At 32.7% G+C, this 13,121-nt stretch overlaps 1 protein-coding gene across 7 annotated transcripts in view; it reads left to right on the forward strand.

The window, feature by feature from the left end:
- The window catches only part of Braf (B-Raf proto-oncogene, serine/threonine kinase), a 183,316-nt gene that overhangs the window by 72,831 nt on the left and 97,364 nt on the right, over nucleotides 1-13,121 (forward strand). For all 7 annotated transcript variants that reach the window (XR_011707439.1, XM_071611690.1, XM_071611672.1 and 4 more), the window contains exon 3: nucleotides 10,239-10,502. Coding sequence is in view for 6 of the 7 variants with exons in the window: in XM_071611690.1 (XP_071467791.1) it covers nucleotides 10,239-10,502 (264 nt within the window). In the remaining variant the exon portion in view is untranslated. The remainder of the gene's footprint in view (nucleotides 1-10,238; nucleotides 10,503-13,121) is intronic.

Genomic DNA, 13,121 nt, shown 5'->3' on the forward strand with positions numbered 1-13,121 from the left:
TTTATGTGGTGCTATGGTTCAAACCCAGTGCCTCACGCATGCAAGGCAAGTGATCTACCACTGAGCTATAACCCCAGTCCCCTGGCCTCTTATTTTTCCAAATGAATTTCATGACTGCTTTTTCTATTTCTATGAAGAACTTCATTGGAATCTTAGTAGGAATTGCATTAAATCTGTATAGTGCTTTTGGTAGTATGACCATTTTGACTGTATTCTGCTTATCCAAGAACGTGGAAGATCTTTGCATCTTCTAATATCTTATCCAATTTCTTTCTGTAGTTTTCCTTATAGAGGTCTTTCACGTCTTTTGTTAGATTGATTCCCACATATTTTATTTTCTTTGAAGCTTTTGTAACTGGGATAGTTTTTCTAATTTCTCCTTCAGTTGATTCGTAACCAACCAATGTATAGATCACAATTGATTTACGAGGGTAAATGTTATATCCTGCTACTTTGTTAAATTCACTTATGAATTAAGTTTTCTGGTGGAGTTTTTAGGATCTTCTAAATATAGAATCATGTTGTCAGCAAATAGGGGTAGTTTGAATTCCTCTTTTCCTATTTGTATCCCTTTATTTGTATCTCTTTTGTCTAATTGCTCTGGCTAGAAGTTTCCAGAACTATGTTGAATAGAAGTGGTGATAGAGGGTATTTCTGTCTTATTCCTGTTTTTAGAGGGAATGCTTCCAATTTTTCTCTGTTTAGAATGATGTTGGCCTTAGGTTTAGCATGTATAGATTTTATAATGTTGAGGTATGTTCCTACTATTTGTAGTTTTTTAAGTGTTTTGAATGGATGTTATATTTTGTCAAATGCTTTTTCTGCATCTTTTGACATAATCAGGTAATTTTTGTCTTTAAGTCTGTTGATGTGATAAATTACGTTTATTGACTTCCTAATGTTAAACAGGCTTTGCATTCCTGGGATGAACCCTACTCGATCATGATGCACTATCTTTTTAATATGTTTTTGCATGCTAATTTGCCAGTATTTTTGCATCTATGATCATCAGGAATATTGGTCTGAGATTTTCTGTCTTTGATGTGTCTTTGTCTGGTTTTGGTATCAAGGTGATATTGGCTTCAGAGAATGAGTTTGGAAGGGTTCCCTCCTTTTCTATTTCTTGGGATAATTTGAGGAAGATTGGTGTTGGTTCTTCTTTGAATGTTATGGTAGAACTCTGCTGAGAACCCCTCTGGCTTTTCTTGGTAGGCTTTTGATGTCATCTTCAGTTTCATTGCTTGAAATTGATCTGTTTAAATTTTCTGTGTGCCATTTCAGTTTGGGAAGGTCATATGTCTCTAGAAATTTGTTGATGTCTTCAAAATTATCTATTAGAGTATGAATTTTCAAAATAGGTCTCATTATCGTCTGTATTTCAATAGTGTCCATTGTGATATTTATTTCCTTTTCATCATGAATTTTAGTAATTTGAGTTTTCTGTCTCTTTGTTAACTTGGCTAAGGGTTTATCAATTTTACTTTTTTTTTCCCCCAAAGAATCAACTTTTTGTTTTGTTGATGTTTTGGGATTGTTTCTTTTGTTTCAAATTCATTGATTTCAGCTCTGATTTTAATGATTTCCTATGTTCTACTGTTTTGGTGTTGATTTGTTCTTCTTTTTCTGAGCCTTTGAAATGTAATGTTAGGTTATTTATTTGTTGACTTTCTACTCTTTTAATGGATGAGCTCAATGCAATAAACTTTTCTCTTAGCATTGCCTTCATAGTGTCCCAGAGATTTTGATGTGTTGTATTACTGTTTTCATCCATCTAAGTATTTTTAAATTTCATCCGTGATTTCTTCTTCTATCCATTGGTGTCATTTAATAGCATATTATTTAGTCTCCAGATGTTAGAGTAGCTTTTTTTTTTTAATTTTCTCACTGATTTCTAAATTTCATTCCATTATGATCTAAGAGAGTGCAACAACTGAGCTATATCCCCAGCCCATCCTTTCATGTTCTTATTGGCCATTTGTATGTCTTCTTTAAGGAAATGTGTATTTAAGCCTTTTGCCATTTTTAATTGTGTTGTTTGGGTATTGGTTATTGTGTTAACAAAACAGTTTTTTTTTTTAACATTCTGGATATCAGTCTTTATCAGATAAATGATTCATAGATATTTCTCCCATTCTGTGGTTTTCTTTTTCACTCTGTTAATAGTATCATTTGATACACAGAAGCTAATTTACTTTTGATAAAGGCCATCTTAACTAGTTCTCCTTTTGTAGCCTGTTCCTTTAGAGGCACAGTGATACTTAAAAAGTAATATCAAATCCAGTGTCATTTATGTTTTCCCCTAAGAGTTTTATCATTTTAGCTCTTATGTTTTGATCTTTGATCGATTTTGAGTTGATTTTTGTATACAGGGTAAGGTAAAGGTCCAGCTTCATTCTTTCTTATATGGATACCCAATTTCCCAACATAATTTGTCAAGAATGCTATTCTTTTCCAGTTGAATAGTCTTGGCACTCTTGTCAAAAATAATTTGGCCATATATGGGAGAGTCTGTTTCTGGGCTCTCTATTCTGTTGGTGTGTCTGTGATTGTTTGATCTCTAACTTTGTAGTAAAGTTTTGAAATCAGAAGTGTGAGTCCTCTAGCATTGTTCTTTTTCAAGATGTTTTGGCTATTCCAGGTCCCTTGAAATTTCAAATGAATTTCGGAAAGGATTTTGTTTTGTTTTTTAATTTCTATAAACATGTCATCAGAATTTTGGTAAAGATTGCATTGAATCTATAGGTTTATTTGCTTAGGATTGGCATTTTAAGAGTTTTTAAGGTATGAATGGACAGCAAAGAACAACCATATATTTAAGAAAAATACTTTTAGCCAGAAAGATAACTGCAAATACGGTGGTAGGAACTCAGACATTAGAAGAAAATTTGTAAATAACTATACTTAACTATACTTAACATCAGAGCTACTAAAGTAGCAGAACTCTTGGAAACTAAAATTACTATACGAAAAAAAATATATAACATATATGTATACACACAGACTTGTGTGTATGTGTACAGATTAATAAATGTTGGAAGATACATATTTCAGAAACAGAATAAAAACAGATGGAAATGTTAGATGAAAGATCAGAAAATTAAAGAATATATTCAGATCTGTACAAATTATCAGTACTTTTAATTATGAGAAATAGAAAACTCCAAAAACAGTTTGGGAAAACAAATAGGTTTTATTTTCCCTTAACAAGAAGCATAGAGGTAAATTATCTCAGATTGATATTCAAAGTTGTTAGTACTGGATTGTATCTCTATAGTCCTTTTGTTTGCTTGTTTGTTTGGTTTGGTTTTTTCTGCTTTTTTATTTTTGTTGTTTTGGTCAAGACTACAGCAGATTTGAGTCTCTCTCCCTCAGAAAACTCCTCAAAGAAAAAGCAGCAAATAAAGATTATGTTGTATACTGAGTTCTTGCCAAGAGGAAACTCTTTCTCCAAAATTCCCTGTAAGTCTTCCCTTTATATCTTATTGACAAGAGTTAGGTCACTCTCAGCCCTAGACCTATTGACTGTACTTATTAACATTTCCTGAAATGAGAAACTAGAATCAATTTTTCCAGTATTGACAATTTTTCTTCAGATTAGTGGTGCTTCTGAAATCACCCTGCATATCTAGTTATAACACTTGAGTTCCAGTTAACTCAAAATGTATGGTTGAATGACTTGGGTCCCCTGCCAGCTGATGACAATAATAGTCCCTAATATTTATTAAGTCCTTCGTATATGCACCAGGCCTATTCTAAGCATACAGTAACTTATGTAATTTTCAACCCACCATTTGAGTTGTTCCTACTATTCTTATTTTTGTTTTATAGATGAAGAAACTCAGACGCAGATAGGTTTAATAATAATATGGCCATGGTTATACAACTAATAAATAAAATAGCCAGTGTTTGAAGTCAGACATTCTGATTTCAGAATCTGTGCTCTCAATCACCATATCATTCTGATGCTTGACATCTTTTCTGATCGTAAGTCTGTAGGACAGTGCACAGGCATTTCATCAGTTTTTGCAATAAAAGGAATACTAGAAGCTAGGTGCTTCCTCTGAAATACAGAGGAGTCCATTGCATATGTTTGGGGGCAGTTTGTAAGATTCATCATATGTTATGAAATTAAGTTTAATAAGAACAAATTTAACTAGCTAAATCGTTAAAAAAAATTATTTCATTGTTTTTCCCATTACATTAAAATTGAATAGATCTTTGAATTTTTTCCCTCCAATCTTAATTGAAAAATAATTCTCGTAAGATTTATTTTCTTAAAATACATGATTCGGTGGTTTTTCATATACTCATAAGAAGTTGTACATCATCATTACTAACTCCAAAACACCTTTATCACCCTTAGAATGAAATTCTTAATCCATTAGTGTTCATTCCCTTCAGCCCTTAGAAACTAATATGATCTACTATTTGTTCCTATGGATTTGTCTCTATATACATTTTAATAAGTGGAATCATATACACTACGTGGCCTTTTGTAACTGGATGCTTAACATAATGTTTGCAATGTTTATCCATCTTGTAGTAGATATTAGTATTTCATTTCATTTGTTGGCTAAATAATGTTCCATTATATGAATAAAACACTTTCTGTATCCATTCTTCAATTGATGAACACTTGGGCTGTTTATACTTTTTGGTTATTATTAATAATTCTACTGAGAGCTTTCATGTACAGGTTTTGTGAAGGCATAGGTTTTTCATTTCTTTTGGTTGTATGCCTAGGATTAAAATTGCTGGGTCCTATGGTAACTCTTTAAGTTTCAAGGAATTGCCAGTTTTCCCAAGCCTTTGCACTATTTTACATTCCTACCACCAATATATGAAAGTTCCAGTTTTGTCACATCCTCGCCATCCCTTGTTATTTTCTGTTTGTTTTCATTATAACCATTCTAGTAAGAATGTATTGGTATCTAAGTTTGGTTTTGGTTTACAGTTCCCAAATGACTAATGATGTTGAACATCTTTTCATATGTTAGCCATTTGTATATCTTCTTTGGAGAAATGTCTATTCAAATCCTTGACCCATTTTATTCTTATTTATTAGTTTGTTATTTATTTACTGGTAATGAGGATTGAACCCAGGAGACTCTTATATATATATATTGTAGATGGACACAATACCTTATTTTATTTGTTTTTTGTTTTTTTTTTTTTTTTTTTATGTGGTGTTGAGGATTGAACCCAGCACCTCACATGTGTTAGGCGAGCATTCTACCACTGAGCCACAACCCCAGCCCCCCTAGGGGACTCTTGAACCACATCCCAGTCCTTGTTTTAATGTTTTTTATTTTGAAACAGGGTCTCACTAAGTGTTTTTATGGCCTTATTAAATTGCTAAGGCTGCCCTCAAACTTGAAATCCTCCTGCCTCAGCTTCTTAAGTTGCTGGCATTACAAGCATGCACCATCAGACCTGGATCTTTACCCATTTTCAAATCAGGTGTATGTGTATTTTTATTCTTCAGTTGTAATATATTCTCTATATATTCTTGATAGAGGCCCTTATCCAATAGGATTTGTGATATTTTCTCCCATTCTATGAGGTGTTTCTTTTAACTCTCAAATCTTTTGAATCATAAAAGTTTTAATTTTGACTGGAGTCAGGTTTATTCTTTTCTCTTCCTTTTTTTTTGGTTGTTGTATTTTTGGGGTTTCATATATATGAAACTATTACCTACCTAATTCATGGTCAGGATGATTTACTCCTACATTTTCTTGTAGGAGTTTTATGGTTTTTAGTTCTTGTACTTTTTAGGTATTGCTCCGTTTTGATTTAATATTTTTGATACTAGGGATTGAGCACAGGGGTGCTTTACCACTGAGCTATATCCCTAGTCCTTTTCAGTTTTTACTTTGAGACAGGATCTCACTAAATTGCTGAGTGTCTTGCTAGGTTGCTGAGGCTGACCTCCAACATGAAATCCTTCTGCCTCAGTCTCCCAAGTCTCTGGAATTGCAAGTGTACACTACCACACCCAAATTGAGTTAAATTGTAATGTGATGTTAGGTAGTAGTTTAACTTTATTCTTCTACAAGTGGCTATCCAATTGTACCATTTTTTGAAAAGACCATTTTTTCCTCCATCAAATTATCTTGGCACTATTGATGAAAATCAGTTGACCTTAGGACCCTCAGTTTTGTTTTGTTGTTCTATATGAGTATGCTTATTCCAATATGCTTATTCCAACAATATTGTAATATTGTTTAGAAACAGTATGAGTTCTCCAAATTCATTCTTTTTAAAGATTGCTATGATATATTCTGAGTTCTTTAAAAACATGAAAATTGGGATTTGATAAAGATTGCATTGAATCTGTAGATCAACTTGGGGATTGTTGTCATCTTAATGATGCTTTTTTCGCATTATAATAAATTAGATGCCATCTGGGGCCAGGGTTGTGGCTCAAGTGATAGAGCACTTGCCTAGTATGCGTGAGGCACTGGGTTCTAAGCACCACATAAAAATAATATAGATATTGTGTCCACCTAAAACTAAAAAATAAGTATTAAAAAAAATTAGATGCCATCTGTACCCTCGACTAACTTATAGTTTTGAAGAATAATGTCAAGAACTCGGCCACATACTCTAGTAATTCTTCACAAGAACTACTGGTACTTTTTTCACTGCTACTGATTTTTACTAACAACAGCATTTATTGGATTTTTGCTTTGTGGTAGTCTAGTAATCTTCATTTTGTTTGTCATCTCATTTAACCATCCAAAAATTATTTCAGCAATAAGAAATTAGCCATATAAAAAAGAGTATGATTAATACTCTAAAGGAGGTAAAGGAAAGAATAGCTCTTCTGGCTTTTATCTTTTTCTTTTCTCTGACTTTTATCTTAATTAGGGTTTGATTAGAAAGCTTTGAAAAGTTGCATTCTGAAGAAGTGTTTGGTATCTGCAACATTTTAAAAACCAAATAAATTTTGTTGGTAGTAGTCACTGAAATATGTATTTATGTGGAACTGACTTGCTCATATTTGTAGTTAGAAAACAGTGGGAAACTTACAAAATATCAGAGAAGATGGTAAAGATGATGATGGTCCAAGGCCATCTTAGTTGAGGTCCTTGAATAGAGTAGAAGAAGGATGGGAAAGGACTTGAATTGTTTAGACAAAAAGTAGAGGAAGCTTTCATTTGATGACTTTAATCTTCAAGTGGTTAAGTTGAAGATAATATTGTTTTCAGAATGAATTAAAGGGGCCTGGGGGAATAGCTCAGTTGGTAGAATGTTCAATCCCAAGCACCACAAAAAAAAAAAAAAAAAAAAAACCAGAAAGTATTAAAGGTTGGAGGATGAAGTTGGGATCCAGAGAAAAATAGAAGGTTAAAATAAATATGATTTTTAAAAATATGATATTATTAAAAACAAGTAAAAAATTTCAGGCAGTAGGGTGAAGGACCAGATGAGTCTTAAGTTCCATGAATTGATAATGGAAACTATTCTAGAACAACTTCTTTTCTCCAGCAAGTATGTAGTAACTTGAGAGAAAAATGGAATAATCAAATGGTGGGATTTTCCCAAAATTGTTATTTGGTAACTTTCTAGCTAGACAAGATATTACAATGGCATTATTAAAATGATGAGCCACAGAGGAAGGGAAGGAAGACAGCAGTCGCCCAAATATGAGAAATGGCTTGAGGGATTAATATTGACCTGAACAGATCAATGTGGTCGTAAGTTGTAAATTGAAGAAGGTATATAAGTGTGTGCATCTAAGGTCCTAAACAGCTTCAAATTGAGATCTTGTCATCATTTGGATTTCTTTTGTAAATACTGTGGTTTGAGTGTCTCTGGGTCTTGAAGACAGAATAGAAATAAATGCCTTTAGAGATAAGATTTAGGTAACTCTAAGGCAGGATAATGAGTTAAAAAGACCCAGGTGCCTTGGTGAATAGCAGCTTCAAGGATGAAGAGAGGTGGAGTACTTACGTTTCATACTTAAGAGGAGGGGATGTTGATAAATGTGGTGAAATGATAATTTGTAATCCATAATGGAGGAGTCCATATATTTTCAAAAATTAAAGTTAACATTTTGATAAGGGAAATAACATTTTGAAAAATGTTTTCACAAGTTCATTACCTTTCCTAAGCTCAATCTTGTGTAGTAAATGTACTGGCCCAGATGACAGGAAATAAGAATATTTATGTATATTGGGAGGAAGCTGTTGTCTCTCACTTGTGTATGTAATCTTCAAAGGGTATAAGTTTTGTCTGATTTATTTTTGTAGTCTAAACCCTGAACAATGCCAGGCACATATGCACTAAATACATATTTATTGAATGATCAGAGACTCAATAAATGAATTGCAAAAATTATTAAATGAGAAAGGTGCCCTTCTGTTGGAACTGAAAGCTAAACAGAATTATAGCTCATACAAATTTGAATTGATGTCTATAATGCCCTGATATTCTCTGAAATAGTTTAGGATCAGAATAGGGCAATTAGCAAGTTTTAAAAAAGGAGAGGGTATTTTGATGTAGTCTAGTTTCTTATTACCTTAATAGTTCATTTTACTAGTCCTCTCTCCCCGTTTTTTTTCCTACCTTCAAAGTTATGTGGTGAGATAACATATCAGGTTGCTGCTGTAATCTTTGCTGAAACGAAATTTCTTTTTCATTCTCCTTTGCCTTTGGTACTTTTCCTTATAGAATAAATTTCATACTGTATAGCATGCCATATATATACTCTCCACACTCTGGTCTCTTATCATTTTTCTAGTCTTATTGTTTTCCTATTTGTTTAAATTCTACAAACACATTGATCCCTTGTTCTGTTCCACATACTATGTGGTGTTCTGCTTTACCAGTGTATAGTTTTTCCTCTGTGTCATCTCCCTACCTTGTTATAGAATATCTTTTGCACACAGGTCTCTCCTCCCTGTATATATCCTCCTTCCAAGTGACAACTTTCTAGGCAGCCCCCCCCCCATTAATTTTCACCCTTTATCTGGAGTGTTCTCTGTTTATTTCTCATATATAATACTTAAAAGTAAAATTACCACTACCTTAAATAATAACTGTGGACATACAGCATTCAGTTTATTCCATCTCTTTACTTTAAATATCATCTCTTCCTTTAGAATTTGATACCTTATGTAGACAGTTGTCCTTATAGCCTAGCCTTAGTTAAATGAAAACTTTGAGGATATACAATTGCAGCAGCCCCAGAATTTCTTGATTATGGAATATAAGTCACATTTTCAAATACAGTTCTTATTCTATAAGCAGTGTTTGGTGGGAAAAGAGGTAATCAGAGATCCATGGAGTTTTTAATCCAAGCTATTTAGGAGGCTGATACACGGCAATCACAAGTTAAAGGCCTATAACCCTGACTCAGAATTTAAGAAATGAAAAGGAATGGGGGTGTAGTTCGGTGGTAAAGCATACCTGGGTTCAGTTCCCAGTATGGCAAATAAATAAATAATGAACACATATATAAATAGAAAAAAGTAAAGTATTTTCAGTAAGAAGGAGGCTGTTACACATCTTCTAAGCCTATTTAAGAGATTTTTGTGCTAACAATGAGATCTGTTTGTATACCTCCATCTTGTATTTTGACAGTCCCTCTTAATCCTTTAATGTCTTTTTCTGTTCTTTTTTTTATATTTTTTATCTATACATGGACACAATATCTTTATTTTTGTTTATTTATTTTTATGTGGTAGTGAGAATCAAACCCAGTGCCTCACATGTGTGAGGCAAGCGCTCTGCCACTGAGCCACAACCCTAGCCCATCTTTTTCTGTTCCTAAAGTGAGAGAGTATGTGAATGAGTGTGTGTATGAGAGAGAAAGCGAATGAGATTTTTATATACCTATAACTTTCTAGAAAATAAAATTTAATGGAAATGGAGATAGCTGTTCTTGAGTAGTACAATATTTTATATTATACTAGACTTGTGGTCTGGAAGGTAAATTATTATTTGACCAGAAAATAGGAAAATTCTGTACTTTTTAAATTAACATTCATGGACCATCTAGACATCACATATATAGGTCAGGTTTCTCAGTGTAATGTGGTAATGTCTACAAGTTTATCCATTTAAAAGTGAAAGTATTCATTTACAGTATTCTCAGTACTTACTTTGTATATTGTAACTTAAAATCCTTTTGGCTAGATTATAAGGTTTTAATCAAAGACTAAAATTTCATATTTTCTTTTGTTTATGTCAGGCAAAGTCCAGATTCAATGTGAGTCTACTTTATTTTATAGGCCTATGAAGAATACATCAGCAAGCTAGCTGCCCTCCAACAAAGAGAACAACAGTTATTGGAATCCCTGGGGAATGGAACTGATTTTTCTGTTTCTAGCTCTGCATCAATGGACACCGTTACATCTTCTTCCTCTTCTAGCCTTTCAGTGCTACCTTCATCTCTTTCAGTTTTTCAAAACCCCACAGATGTGTCACGGAGCAACCCCAAGTCACCACAAAAACCTATCGTTAGAGTCTTCCTGCCCAATAAACAGAGGACAGTGGTGAGTCATTTTCTTTGTCTTTTTCAGACAGACTAGTTGTTAAAAATTAATATGTTATCACTTTATATTCAGAGATTATGCAAATGGAAACATTTGTTTCAAACAAGAATGGAAAAAGCGTAATTATTTGGTGCCAAAGTCTATATTCCTTAACAGGGACAAATGGTATTGTCAGATTTGACATTTAAACCTGTCTACCAAACTTGAAAACACTTAAGTCTAAGGACCAGTTCTGATTCTAACAATCATAATTTCAAGACTTGAGCTTGTTCATTGTCTGTCAGGTAAGATTGTTTCTCCTTGAGATATCTCTGTTTTGTGATACTATCAGATGTTGAGTTTTCAGTGTCCTTGATAATTTCCTCTTATCTGTATAACTTTGTATTATTTATTATTAGTATCATCATTGGAACTATATACCTTATAAGTAACATTTAAAGCAATGAAATCTGCAGAATTATTATGAGACCTGTAATCCTCAAGTGCAGCAAATATTGTCAGTAAATATAATAATAATGTATGTACAAACATCACTACATTTTTAATTCATTTGGTTGACTTTTACCACTAATTTTAAAAATTTCCAATCAGCTGAAGTCAAGATAGTTTTTCTTTTTCAGAAATTAAAAGTACAACTGGTATTTTCCTGTGTTGTTCGTTTTTTGGTTTTTTTTACTTTAAAAAAATGTTGTAAGGCATTATGCCTCATAATTTAGGAATTTCTGCACTTGAGATCAAACTAAAAATTAACAGAGTTTTCAGCAACCAGCCTATAGATTTTGAGCTTACCTAAGAAATACAGCTTTCCAAAGGAGTTATTATCAGGGAGGCATTCATGTATACTGAATTTTCTGTCCTTTCTTCCACAAACAGAGAAGAGTGGGTTGTCATAAAATGACTTTAGACTATTCATTGTGCAGATTTACTACTCAACTTATATAAAAAAAAAATTAGTTCTCCTACTCTAGTATTTAGAAAGAAATTGAAATTGTTTACACAATTAGATGGAGAATTTCTTATAAGTATCTTTTCACAGATGCCCCCTTAAAAAGGGGAATATGGGGCTGGGGTTGTGGCTCAGTGGTAGAGCACTTGCCTATTATATGTGAGGTACTGGATTCAGTTCTCAGCACTCCATATAAATAGATAAAATAAAGGTCCATGGACAACTAAAAAATGTTTTTTAAAAAAGGGAATATAAAGTGGGAGGAGGCAGGGGATTAGCAAGGATGGGTGGAATGTGATAGATATCATTATCCAAAGTACATGTATGAAAACACAAATTGGTGTCAACATACTTTATATACAACCAGAGATATGAAAAATTGTGCTGTATATGTGTAATAAGAATTGTAATGCATTCCACTATCATTTTTTAAAATATCAGTAAAAAAAAAACTGAAAAAAAGGAATATAAAATGAAATTATATGTGAACTATCTGTGAATAGAAATTCTGTTGTCTTTGAAGCAGTCTGTGTTATTACACAACAATTTATGACAAGCCATCCTATCTCAAATAGATCTTAAATTAATTCTTTATTTTCTGTACTCATGAGCAGAAAGTGGAAAATATATTCTTGAGTTCCAAGCTTTCCCCTTTTCCTCACTATAGTATTCTTCATCAAAGCCTGATAAACTTAGTAATTGTGTGAGTTTGTAGATGCAAACTATATAAAATTGGAGTTGTTAAAGATTCCCTTTCAAATTTCTCAGACTAAATGATTAAGGTAAGGTAGCCTCTTCATATTTTATGAGGAAATCTTAGAGAATCCTTAAATTTAAAAATACTACCACTAAAACTTATGGTTTCCTCTTTTTTAAAAAAGCAATAAATACAACTGAAACTCTTCAAAAATGTAAAATGATAATAAATGAAGAACTGCTAGGTAATTGACTAGACTTAACCTTTATAATCCTAGCTAGCCTTAGAATAAATAAGTTACTGGTTCTTATCCATGATACTTAGACCTTAACTTTCATATTCCATCCTCAGAGAAACTACATGTCATGAACTTTAAGAAAGTTTTTGAATAGTCAGTAAATGGATCTGTGCTGTTACACTCATTTAGGGACATGATTTTATCATTTAGGGACATGATTTTATCATCCTCCCTTGGCCCTTTTCTTAACTCCAACTAAATCTTCTCCCTTTTTTCTCTCAATTCTTAATTAATATCAAAAATTACTATTTGAGCATTTACCATATTCCAAGTTTTGTGCTAAGGTCTTTCATCTATTGTCTTAATCAGGATAATTCACATTTTAAGTAAAATTGTGTATAGTGGTCAACAACAAATCCTCAGTTAAAATACATACCTCTTTCTTTCTTAACTCAGAAACAGTTAAGGCAGCAGAACCAATTAGCAGTAAATGGAATCAAGTACCAAAATAGGGTTATTTTTTAAAAAAGGATTAAGGTTTGTAGTCCAAGATTGCAAACATAGCATTTGCCTATTTTTTTCTATCCAAAAATTCCATTTAAATGACAGTAAGGATGTGTAAAAAAGAATAAATAAATAAAATTAACAAAACAGGATAGAATGCTGTTAGAGGACTAGACAGTTTTAGGAATTCTTGAAAGATTGAAAATATATGACTGGATGAATGAATAAGCCAAC

This window comes from Marmota flaviventris, chromosome 1 (genome assembly GCF_047511675.1).
Source record: "Marmota flaviventris isolate mMarFla1 chromosome 1, mMarFla1.hap1, whole genome shotgun sequence".
NCBI classification, from domain to species: Eukaryota; Metazoa; Chordata; class Mammalia; order Rodentia; family Sciuridae; genus Marmota; species Marmota flaviventris.